Source organism: Oncorhynchus keta, unplaced genomic scaffold (genome assembly GCF_023373465.1).
Source record: "Oncorhynchus keta strain PuntledgeMale-10-30-2019 unplaced genomic scaffold, Oket_V2 Un_contig_7541_pilon_pilon, whole genome shotgun sequence".
NCBI classification, from domain to species: Eukaryota; Metazoa; Chordata; class Actinopteri; order Salmoniformes; family Salmonidae; genus Oncorhynchus; species Oncorhynchus keta.
Genome location: NW_026289524.1, coordinates 136,706 through 149,919, shown reverse-complemented (window position 1 = coordinate 149,919; position 13,214 = coordinate 136,706). Strand labels below are relative to the sequence as shown.

The 13,214-nt window shown below is 45.8% G+C and overlaps 1 protein-coding gene across 3 annotated transcripts; it reads left to right on the top strand.

Annotated features, from left to right (window-relative positions):
• On the top strand, nt 1–12,745 carry LOC118382078 (uncharacterized). 3 transcript variants are annotated; one of them, XM_052511825.1, is made up of 10 exons: nt 1–846; nt 1,277–2,149; nt 5,860–6,069; nt 6,458–6,529; nt 6,770–6,799; nt 9,344–9,534; nt 9,827–9,915; nt 10,278–10,458; nt 10,966–11,060; nt 11,297–12,745. In XM_052511825.1, the coding sequence occupies exons 2-10, from the start codon at nt 1,845–1,847 to the stop codon at nt 12,419–12,421; spliced, it is 2,298 nt and encodes a 765-aa protein (XP_052367785.1). In that variant the 5' UTR covers nt 1–846; nt 1,277–1,844; the 3' UTR covers nt 12,422–12,745. The 3 variants fall into 3 exon arrangements, with proteins under 3 accessions (XP_052367785.1, XP_052367784.1, XP_052367783.1); XM_052511824.1 differs by having other exon boundaries at nt 1–902; XM_052511823.1 differs by having other exon boundaries at nt 1–1,085.
• The last annotated feature ends 469 nt before the right edge of the window (nt 12,746–13,214 follow it).

The following is a 13,214-nucleotide window of genomic DNA, read 5'->3' as shown; positions in this document are numbered from 1 at the left end:
TCTGTGTTTTGCTGAGACTTTGGACAAGGTCTCACGAGAATCCCAATTAAGGAGCTAATGCTGAATATATTTCCTTAAAACAGTTGGTAAACCAGGCATGTCTAAGGCTTCTTGGCAAACACTCAATGTTTACGTCCAAAATGGCACCCTATTTCCGATGTAGTGTACTACTTTGACCTGGGCCCGTCGTGCATTATGTAGGCTATAGGGTGCCATTTTGGACGCCCCCACGTCACGTCCGAAATTGTATTGATTATGAGGGATGCGGGGGATGGAACGGTTGCCTAGATTCTAAAATAAGGGCAGGGCATTGTAGCCTAGAGGTGTGTTGTTTTTCATGGCGGGTCAATGTTTTTATTGATAGACGCAGTGTGGATTGAAACATGGAGCGGGAGAGCGCCTGTTTTTAACAAGGTTGACAAGGTTCAAATCAATAAAACACCCTTAGCATTGACCAATTTATTACATTAGTAAACTAAGAAAGTCCTACTTCTATTCTTGATACTGTGAGAAATTGATCCACAAACTAGGCCAATTGCTCCTGGACAAAAGCCGTTCTTGTGTTTTCTGGAACAACCCGATCCTCGCATAGACTCAGCACCATGGACAGCTAAAGGAGAGGATATATTCAACGCCGCGAAATCCAGGCTTTGATCCCGATTCCATTGTGATTTCACAGGAGAAGGTGACCTGCTCTGACGTAATCAACAACGCATGATTGTACTGCCTCAAACCTGTACGGACCGCAAAGAACATCTCAGCGACAGCGAGGCCTTCGCTTCATACAACTCTTGACAGTTCTTTCCGATCTAAACCTAACAATGGCGTTGCCGTTGGGAACATAAGGTCGGTAGACCTCTTCGCGCTGAAGTACATTACCCCGTTGACCCAATTTATTCTGGGTCAGTCTTTGATGTCTTGTAGAGAAAAACAACACATAGGTCAGCATGTGAAACGAACATAAAATGAGAAAGTACTGCAGTCAGTCGTGTGCGAATGTTTAACAACATAAATAGAGCGAATTCAATGCGTAGTATTCTAGCGGTGTATCTATCCTGTCATTCTAATGTTATGTGCGCATGCAGGTGAGTGCAGGCCTATATACATAAAAGCATGGATAATGAAGGCTATACACTGTGACCTGAGGTCTGGATTAGTTCACGTGTGTGCGCGTGGAGGAACATGAGTAACTATGCAGTAACCAGAGCCCACCTCTGTCATTGAACCCATCTGTTGGCATCAGACAGTGCCTCATGCTAACCTGTTTCGGTTTCAGGCTTTGTGAGGCTGGTCATTCTTCTCTCTGCTGCTACACTGAGCTGTGACGCTGTGATATTATCACTGGGGAGACTCCATGACACTTCACTGAGCTGTGACGCTGTGATATTATCACTGGGGAGATTCCATGACACTTCACTGAGCTGTGACGCTGTGATATTATCACTGGGGAGACTCCATGACAATTCACTGAGCTGTGACGCTGTGATATTATCACTGGGGAGACTCCATGACACTTCACTGAGCTGTGACGCTGTGATATTATCACTGGGGAGACTCCATGACACTTCACTGAGCTGTGACACTGATATTATCACTGGGGAGACTCCATGACACTTCACTGAGCTGTGACACTGATATTATCACTGGGGAGACTCCATGACACTTCACTGAGCTGTGACACTGTGATATTAGTAGTATCTTCCTGTATGGTACAGGTCCTGCTGAGAGCACAGACACAGAGATGAAGCCTGTGTGCTGCTCAGCCTAGACAGTGGATAGGGTGTCACTAACCCAGATCCTGTTGCGGACGCTAGCCTACTGCTGTTGACAACGCCATCGTCACTATGACCAGCCTAGGGATCCAGCAACGTCCCACTGACCACAGACAGATAGGGAGGACTCCTTTACTCCTGTCTCACAAACAGAGGTCCTCCTCCTCCCTGCCCCTCCTGAAACGGCTGCACCAGGCTGGGGGGCCGTATGCTGTCGCTGAGCCCCAGACAGACCCGCCATCGCTGGGTGACTACTTCTCCCTCCTCCAGCGACTGAAAGAGGAGACTTACATGTACAAACAGAACAAGGATCTGAAACAGGTACAGAGCAGGACGCCATGGTGTAAGCAACAGCCTCACTCTCCACCTCTGGCCAGGTAAGAGAACAGTCTTATCCTCCTGCATGACTCCATTTTCTTTGCCAGTATATTTGGTTATTGTACTGTCTGTGTTGTACATCATGTCTTGGTTCACTATGTACTGTCTGTGTTGTACATCATGTCTTGGTGCACTATGTACTGTCTGTGTTGTACATCATGTCTTGGTTCACTATGTACTGTCTGTGTTGTACATCATGTCTTGGTGCACTATGTACTGTCTGTGTTGTACATCATGTCTTGGTTCACTATGTACTGTCTGTGTTGTACATCATGTCTTGGTGCACTATGTACTGTCTGTGTTGTACATCATGTCTTGGTTCACTATGTACTGTCTGTGTTGTACATCATGTCTTGGTGCACTATGTACATCATGTCTTGGTGCACTATGTACTGTCTGTGTTGTACATCATGTCTTGGTGCACTATGTACATCATGTCTTGGTGCACTATGTACATCATGTCTTGGTGCACTATGTACATCATGTCTTGGTGCACTATGTACATCATGTCTTGGTGCACTATGTACTGTCTGTGTTGTACATCATGTCTTGGTGCACTATGTACTGTCTGTGTTGTACATCATGTCTTGGTGCACTATGTACATCATGTCTTGGTGCACTATGTACATCATGTCTTGGTGCACTATGTACATCATGTCTTGGTGCACTATGTACATCATGTCTTGGTGCACTATGTACTGTCTGTGTTGTACATCATGTCTTGGTGCACTATGTACCGTCTGTGTTGTACATCATGTCTTGGTGCACTATGTACATCATGTCTTGGTGCACTATGTACATCATGTCTTGGTGCACTATGTACATCATGTATTGGTGCACTATGTACATCATGTCTTGGTGCACTATGTACATCATGTCTTGGTTCACTATGTACATCATGTCTTGGTGCACTATGTACATCATGTCTTGGTGCACTATGTACATCATGTCTTGGTGCACTATGTACATCATGTCTTGGTTCACTATGTACATCATGTCTTGGTGCACTATGTACATCATGTCTTGGTGCACTATGTACATCATGTCTTGGTGCACTATGTACATCATGTCTTGGTGCACTATGTACTGTCTGTGTTGTACATCATGTCTTGGTGCACTATGTACATCATGTATTGGTGCACTATGTACATCATGTCTTGGTGCACTATGTACTGTCTGTGTTGTACATCATGTCTTGGTGCACTATGTACCGTCTGTGTTGTACATCATGTCTTGGTGCACTATGTACATCATGTCTTGGTTCACTATGTACTGTCTGTGTTGTACATCATGTCTTGGTGCACTATGTACCGTCTGTGTTGTACATCATGTCTTGGTGCACTATGTACTGTCTGTGTTGTACATCATGTATTGGTGCACTATGTACCGTCTGTGTTGTACATCATGTCTTGGTGCACTATGTACTGTCTGTGTTGTACATCATGTATTGGTGCACTATGTACATCATGTCTTGGTTCACTATGTACATCATGTCTTGGTTCACTATGTACTGTCTGTGTTGTACATCATGTCTTGGTGCACTATGTACATCATGTCTTGGTTCACTATGTACTGTCTGTGTTGTACATCATGTCTTGGTGCACTATGTACTGTCTGTGTTGTACATCATGTCTTGGTTCACTATGTACTGTCTGTGTTGTACATCATGTCTTGGTGCACTATGTACATCATGTCTTGGTTCACTATGTACTGTCTGTGTTGTACATCATGTATTGGTGCACTATGTACATCATGTCTTGGTTCACTATGTACATCATGTCTTGGTTCACTATGTACTGTCTGTGTTGTACATCATGTCTTGGTGCACTATGTACATCATGTCTTGGTTCACTATGTACTGTCTGTGTTGTACATCATGTCTTGGTTCACTATGTACTGTCTGTGTTGTACATCATGTCTTGGTGCACTATGTACATCATGTCTTGGTTCACTATGTACTGTCTGTGTTGTACATCATGTCTTGGTGCACTATGTACTGTCTGTGTTGTACATCATGTCTTGGTGCACTATGTACATCATGTCTTGGTGCACTATGTACATCATGTCTTGGTTCACTATGTACATCATGTCTTGGTGCACTATGTACATCATGTCTTGGTTCACTATGTACTGTCTGTGTTGTACATCATGTCTTGGTGCACTATGTACATCATGTATTGGTGCACTATGTACATCATGTCTTGGTTCACTATGTACTGTCTGTGTTGTACATCATGTCTTGGTGCACTATGTACTGTCTGTGTTGTACATCATGTCTTGGTTCACTATGTACTGTCTGTGTTGTAAATCATGTCTTGGTGCACTATGTACATCATGTCTTGGTGCACTATGTACATCATGTCTTGGTGCACTATGTACATCATGTCTTGGTGCACTATGTACATCATGTCTTGGTGCACTATGTACATCATGTCTTGGTGCACTATGTACTGTCTGTGTTGTACATCATGTCTTGGTGCACTATGTACATCATGTATTGGTGCACTATGTACATCATGTCGTGGTGCACTATGTACATCATGTCTTGGTGCACTATGTACATCATGTCTTGGTGCACTATGTACATCATGTCTTGGTTCACTATGTACATCATGTCTTGGTGCACTATGTACTGTCTGTGTTGTACATCATGTCTTGGTTCAGTATGTACTGTCTGTGTTGTACATCATGTCTTGGTGCACTATGTACATCATGTCTTGGTTCACTATGTACTGTCTGTGTTGTACATCATGTCTTGGTGTACTATGTACATCATGTCTTGGTGCACTATGTACATCATGTCTTGGTGCACTATGTACTGTCTGTGTTGTACATCATGTCTTGGTGCACTATGTACATCATGTCTTGGTGCACTATGTACATCATGTCTTGGTGCACTATGTACTGTCTGTGTTGTACATCATGTCTTGGTGCACTATGTACATCATGTCTTGGTGTACTATGTACATCATGTCTTGGTGCACTATGTACATAATGTCTTGGTTCACTATGTACATCATGTCTTGGTGCACTATGTACTGTCTGTGTTGTACATCATGTCTTGGTGCACTATGTACTGTCTGTGTTGTAAATCATGTCTTGGTGCACTATGTACATCATGTCTTGGTGCACTATGTACATCATGTCTTGGTGCACTATGTACTGTCTGTGTTGTACATCATGTCTTGGTGCACTATGTACATCATGTCTTGGTTCACTATGTACATCATGTCTTGGTGCACTATGTACTGTCTGTGTTGTACATCATGTCTTGGTGCACTATGTACATCATGTCTTGGTGCACTATGTACATCATGTCTTGGTGCACTATGTACATCATGTCTTGGTGCACTATGTACATCATGTCTTGGTGCACTATGTACATCATGTCTTGGTGCACTATGTACTGTCTGTGTTGTACATCATGTCTTGGTGCACTATGGGAACTACATGTAGCTTAGCTGATGGAAAGAAATCCTTTAGTCTGTCATAGACTTGATGGTCAGAGATGTTATGAATGATGTCACATGGGAATGTTAGCGGGTCACATCTGAACAGGAGTGTTGTTGGGAACCCGAGGCTACATCCCAAATGCCATCCTATTCCATTTACAGTGCACTACTTTTGACCTGTCCAAATAGGGAATAGGGTAACATTAGGGATGACCTTGACTTGTTCCTCAGCAACAGGTTTAAATGTCCTCTTGCAGTCCTCTTCCCAGAGGCCCTAGCAGCAGAGTCCCACCACTTCCCGGAGTTCCCAGTAGCAGCAGCAGGGTTTTACCGTCGGGTCGTACCCAGCGTAGACTGAGCCAGCACTCCAGCCACAAGATGGCGTCCTCCTCCCAGAAGAGTAAACACACCCCTGCCATCATCAAGGGCCATCGCCACTTAAGCTACGGAGGATCCGTCCCACCGGAGTAAGATTATCATTAGGACCTTGACTTTTTAATGACGGAAACTTCTGATTTACTTGAACCCTTCTGAGTATCAAGCATTCAGTAGCATTCAGAAAATTCCCTCTCAAAATAATATAAACATTTTTTTAAACTATTCCAAGTGTGAGCCAAAGTCCTTGATTTTGAGTAATTGTGAGATTGTGGATTGATTGAAAATGTACTAACCATTTTTCTCCTTTGAAATGTCCACATTCACCTACCAAAGGTATGCTGTATTTGTTGGAATGCGTTCCAAATGGCACCCTATTCCCTACACTGTGCACTCCTTTTGACCAGTAGTGCACTCTATAGGGAATAGGGTGCCATTTGAGAGGCAACTGAGGGTTCTTCTCCTTTAATGTCTTCACAGGAACATCACCATTCAACAGTTTTATGACCTTACACCAACCAAGAAAAGTAACGTCCGCCTCAACGACCAGCTGTAGGTTGCCTTTTACATATTATAATGTGTGTCCCAAATGGCACCCTATTCCTGATATGGTGCACTATTGTTGACCAGGGCCCATATGGTTGTGGTCAAAAGTAGTGCACTATAAAGGGAAGAGGGTGCCATTTGGGATGAATTGCTATAGTTCATCACTGGACCATGGCTGAAATCAGTTTTACACCAATATAATGTTCATATTGATTATCTTCTTATTTGACAAAAATGTATTTTCAGTATACCAAAACCAACGGACATCAACATCGGGTAAGTACTCATTTTGTGATCTAGATCAGTTTCTCATTCTCAATTGTTACAGTACTACTGGAATATCCTTCAACCACAGGGCTCTCCAACCCTGTTCCTGGAGAGATACCATCCTGTAGGTTTTAACTCCAACCCTGTTCCTGGAGAGCTACCATCCTGTAGGTTTTAACTCCAACCCTGTTCCTGGAGAGCTACCATCCTGTAGGTTTTAACTCCAACCCTGTTCCTGGAGAGCTACCCTCCTGTAGGTTTTAACTCCAACCCTGTTCCTGGAGAGCTACCCTCCTGTAGGTTTTAACTCCAACCCTGTTCCTGGAGAGCTACCATCCTGTAGGTTTTAACTCCAACCCTGTTCCTGGAGAGCTACCCTCCTGTAGGTTTTAACTCCAACCCTGTTCCTGGAGAGTTACCCTCCTGTAGGTTTTAACTCCAACCCTGTTCCTGGAGAGCTACCATCCTGTAGGTTTTAACTCCAACCCTGTTCCTGGAGAGCTACCATCCTGTAGGTTTTAACTCCAACCCTGTTCCTGGAGAGCTACCATCCTGTAGGTTTTAACTCCAACCCTGTTCCTGGAGAGCTACCATCCTGTAGGTTTTAACTCCAACCCTGTTCCTGGAGAGCTACCATCCTGTAGGTTTTAACTCCAACCCTGTTCCTGGAGAGCTACCCTCCTGTAGGTTTTAACTCCAACCCTGTTCCTGGAGAGCCACCCTCCTGTAGGTTTTAACTCCAACCCTGTTCCTGGAGACCTACCCTCCTGTAGGTTTTAACTCCAACCCTGTTCCTGGAGAGCTACCATCCTGTAGGTTTTAACTCCAACCCTGTTCCTGGAGAGTTACCCTCCTGTAGGTTCTCACTCCAACCCTGTTCCTGGAGAGCTACCCTCCTGTAGGTTTTCCCTCCAACCTTGCTCCTGGAGAGCCACCCTCCTGTAGGTTTTCCCTCCAACCTTGCTCCTGGAGAGCCACCCTCCTGTAGGTTTTAACTCCAACCCTGTTCCTGGAGAGCTACCATCCTGTAGGTTATAACTCCAACCCTGTTCCTGAAGAGCTACCCTCTTGTAGGTTATAACTCCAACCCTGCTCCTGGAGAGCTACCCTCCTGTAGGTTTTAACTCTAACCCTTTTCCTGAAGAGATACCTTCCTGTAGGTTTTAACTCCAACCCTGTTCCTGGAGAGATACCTTCCTGTAGGTTTTAACTCCAACCCTGTTCCTGGAGAGCTACCCTCCTGTAGGTTTTAACTCTAACCCTTTTCCTGAAGAGATACCCTCCTGTAGGTTTTAACTCTAACCCTTTTCCTGAAGAGATACCCTCCTGTAGGTTTTAACTCTAACCCTTTTCCTGAATAGATACCTTCCTGTAGGTTTTAACTCCAACCCTGTTCCTGGAGAGCTACCCTCCTGTAGGTTTTAACTCTAACCCTTTTCCTGAAGAGATACCCTCCTGTAGGTTTTCCCTCCAACCCTAATCTAGCACACCTAATTCTAATAATTAGCTGGTTGATAAGCTGAACCAGGTCAGTTACAACTGGGGTTGGAGTTAACCTTCAGGAGGGTGGCTCTCCAGGAACAGTGTTGGAGTGAGAACCTACAGGAGGGTAACTCTCCAGGAACAGGGTTGGAGTGAAAACCTACAGGACTGTAACTCTCCAGGAACAGGGTTGGAGTGAAAACCTACAGGAGGGTAACTCTCCAGGAACAGGGTTGGAGTTAAAACCTACAGGACTGTAACTCTCCAGGAACAGGGTTGGAGACCCCAGTTCTACAGAAACTTCTTATATACAGTTGGTCTCTGCTTCCTTTATTGTTATGCCCTCCCCCTCAACAGTAAGATCATTATAAAATGAACAGGATTAATATCCATCTAACTGCTTACTGTATATGAAATGTTGTCTCTGTCCTTTATTGCTCTGCCCTCCCAACAGAGAGTGGAGAAAGGAGGACACAGTTTATAATGCTAATATCATTTTACACTGACTGCTTCAATACAGTTGTAATGACTGTCCTTCCTTCACTGCTATGCCCTCCCTCCCTACAGAGAGATAATGATACAGTTGTAATGACTGTCCTTCCTTCACTGCTTTGCCCTCCCTCCCTACAGAGAGATAATGATACAGTTGTAATGGCTGTCCTTCCTTCACTGCTTTGCCCTCCCTCCCTACAGAGAGATAATGATACAGTTGTAATGGCTGTCCTTCCTTCACTGCGTTGCCCTCCCTCCCTACAGAGAGATAATGATACAGTTGTAATGTCTGTCCTTCCTTCACTGCTTTGCCCTCCCTCCCTACAGAGAGATAATGATACAGTTGTAATGGCTGTCCTTCCTTCACTGCTTTGCACTCCCTCCCTACAGAGAGATAATGATACAGTTGTAATGGCTGTCCTTCCTTCACTGCTTTGCCCTCCCTCCCTACAGAGATATAATGATACAGTTGTAATGGCTGTCCTTCCTTCACTGCTTTGCCCTCCCTCCCTACAGAGAGATAATGATACAGTTGTAATGGCTGTCCTTCCTTCACTGCTTTGCCCTCCCTCCCTACAGAGAGATAATGATAAAGGTTCCAATTCCAAAAGAACATCCGTATCAGGCCCACATCTCCCGCTTCGCCCTGTTCCCAACGTTCCGCTCACCAGACGACCCCGACACAGGCGTGAGAGCTGCGTCCCTACGACCCCTGAACCCCCTCGTCCCGTCCTCTGCTCCAGAGGTCACCGTGCTGAAAAAGACAAAAGGTGGTGTGCGTGTGCAAATTGCATGTGTGTCTGCGTGCTTGCCCGTATTTTTAATTTTTATTTTACCCAGGCAAGTCAGTTAAGAACACATTCTTATTTTCAATGACAGCCTAGGAACAGTGGGTTAACTGCCTGTTCAGGGGCAGAACGACAGGTTTGTACCTTGTCAGCTCGGGGGTTTGAACTCGCAACCTTCTGGTTACTAGTCCAACGCTCTAACCACTAGGCTACGCTGCCGCACACACAAGCACAAGCCTCATTCCCAGATGAAGTGTCTTGTCTTCAATCCCAGGAGGTCCTTATCGTCATGAGGTACTGGAGTCACCCATGACAACCAGGAAGAAAACCATCTCATGGCCAGGACAGCATGGCTTCCTGGAGGTGAGTAGCTACAGTACAGTCATTTAGCTAAGCCAGGTTTCCCTCTCACTGTACACAGAAACATGTGTGTCCCAAAATAGCACACTATTCCCCATAGAGTGCACTGCATAGGGCATCGAGTGCTATTTGGGAGGCAGAATATGATCCTTAATGTTATAGTTCATCTCATCTGACCAGTGAAGCCCAATTCCTTAATGGTAGTCTATTCCTTAATAGTACCCTATTCCAGGGCCCTGCTCAGAACTAGTGCACTTTTAAGGGAATAGGGTGCCATTCGGGAAACAACCTAAGGAAGAAGGTCACATGCACACTACATCTGTTCCCGACACCTGTGTCCTGTGTCACCTTTGTCTCTCTCTCAGCACCCCAAGCCAGTTAAGGGCGAGGCCCAGACCCAGGTATTCTACCCTAAGTCCCAGAAGACAGTGTTTCCCAACCCCACATTGCGTGACTGGGACGTCACGCTGTCTGAACGAACAGCCAACATGCTCCGCAACGTGGAGAAGTCCCACTGGGTCACCTCCTACCAGCTTCACTACACAGGTATAGAGAGCAGAGCCCCGAACACGCAGGCTGTATCCCAACAGGCTTCCTATTCCCTATGTAGTCCATACAGCTCTGGTCAAAAGATGTGTCCTCTATAGGGGACAGGGTGCCATTTGAGACGCTACGAGAGACATGGAGGAATACCCAGACTAGTTTGACCAGGGAACTGGCGGCCCGCGGATCAATTTAACAATTATTATTGTACATGTTTTTAGGAACTCAGTCTGAGTCTCAACTTCCTGTTAAGAGTTAGAATAGTAGAATACACAAGGTGCAAGTTTTGATATTTGGTTGTGGATCAGCAGTTTTTCTATAGTCACTCAATTAGCCCCATGTCCGCTACCATTGTTTAGATTGGTTAGATTAGATTAGTTAGTCTCGCCAGCTATCTAAACTTGTAGTAATCATGGTGGAATCACCGACCGGGGCCCATTGATTTGGTTAGTCAGTCTCACTCAGATATCATATTCAATATGGCAAGCATGTCATGTGTTTTTACTCCAGGCACTGGGTCTACTAATCCCTGGAGGTTGGATGACTACCATGAGAACACCGTTGACAAGATCACTGGGAAGATAACTCCCTACACAACACAGCTGGTACGTACAAGTAACACAGGAATCACCTGAATATACAGTGCAGTTGTAATATTCCTACATTTAACTGCTTCGCGAGAATATCACATTATTAGCCTCCAAACCTTCTTTAACTTCCCCAACTACCATAGAAATAGTTTCAGGCTGCTTAAACAAACAGTTTTTCTTCAGTATCACTTTACTCTGATGACTGAACGAGACAAACCTCCTCCTAACAAACCAGTGCTTGTCTCTCTCAGAGGGAGCGATCCCAACCCGTCCTGCTGCCCCCTAAACCACGAGACGGGCGCAAGGCCAGAATACGCCAGGGCCGTCATAAGGTGGAGAGCACCTACCGCCCTCCTGTCACTGCCCCAGCAGCAGAGTCCCACAGCACAGACCAGACTTCCTCACATAATCACCATGCTGGGCCTCTGGGAACTATGTCTGGTCACCAAAGTCATCAGGAGATAAAGGGGAACCCTTCTATTCAGGACGGCCATCCCAACAACAGCCACGGCCACTCAGAGCTCAGTGTAGCCAGGCCTGGGGCTGGAGATGTGTCTGTGCCGGAGCCTGCTCAGGTGTCTGGCTATGTGTTCCCTGGTCACCACCTTCAAGATCAAGGCTCCAGGTGTGAGAGGTGTGGGGAGGAGAGGTGTGAGTGCCAGGTCAAGGAGGTCAGAGAAGGGCTCTATCACCCAGGGCCAGGGGCATCAGACCCCCAGCAGAGCAGCCAGGCTCCCAGAGCCTCCCTGGAGAAGGTCACAGACACAGAGAGCTCTCTGGCCTTGTACAGCTGCCAGCTGCCCCATTCTCCCCTGAATGAGACCACAGAGGTCACCAAAGAGAATAACACCCAGAGAGGGGTATGGTACGAGGACGTTCCTAGCAGCAAGAAGCAGAGCTACACAGCATCAGGGGGTAGGGTGTTCAGCCTGAGCCAGCCAGCTCCAGCATTGGCTACTAACAACACAGGGGCGACATATGAATCTGAGACAGAGCTGTCTGCTGCTGATCTGGTCTCTCCCAACATCCGTAACTGGCGTTCAGGTGGGAATGTAGTTCTGGGTTCTGAGATGACTGTCAATCAGACCCTTGAAGAACAGGATTGGGAGTGGCAGAACAGAGAGATCCCCGTCCCACGCAGTATCTCCAACCCCTGTATCCAACCCCGTCCACATGCCCTGCCTTCCACCCACCCAGGGGAGAGGGGCCGGTGCCAGCTGGCCCTGTTGGAGCTCCAGGACTCCTTCAGTAAGTCGGAGGTCCACCGTCTCTTCCACAGCTCCCTCCAGGGGGGCGCGGTCCACCTGCAGGACAATGTACACACCGGGAGAAAGCACCGCTTCTACGGCTTCAACTCCTTCTATTTCCACAACTGAGCACTGTATTGTAGACCTACCACTATGCCCACAGTCTGTAGGGAGAGGAAGACATCAGAGGGCTTCGTGAATTGAATGGGTCTACGGTCTACAACGTTATCTCTTCATGATGGGAAATCCAACCATATACCGTTGCTTACTCAAAGCTACTGACATGTCTATCTTATGATGTCTATCTTATGATGTCTATCTTATGATGTCTGTCTTATCATGTCTGTCTGATGTCTGTCTTGTGTCTATCTTATGATGTCTGTCTTATCATGTCTATCTTATCATGTCTATCTTTCCATGTGCAGATGGTTCTAATAAAATCATCCAGAAGTAGTTTACATGCATTGAGTGTATATATGCGGCACTATACACGACACAATGACAGATGGAATGACTGATGAACACATGAAAGGGACACATTTATGGTCTGTTAAAAAAGCGTAAAGAAGTCTACAGATGACTAATAATACAAGTGGACCAAGGAGTCCACCTCAGACAATATACTGATACAGAATCCAGATACAGAGCCAGATACAGAGCCAGATACAGAGCCAGATACAGAATCCAGATACAGAATCCAGATACAGAGCCAGATACAGAATCCAGATACAGAGCCAGATACAGAGCCAGATACAGAATCTAGATACAGAATCCAGAAACAGAATCCAGATACAGAATCCAGATACAGAACCAGATACAGAATCCAGATACAGAGCCAGATACAGAATCCAGATACAGAGCCAGATACAGAATCCAGAAACAGAATCCAGATACAGAATCCAGATACAGAATCCAGATACAG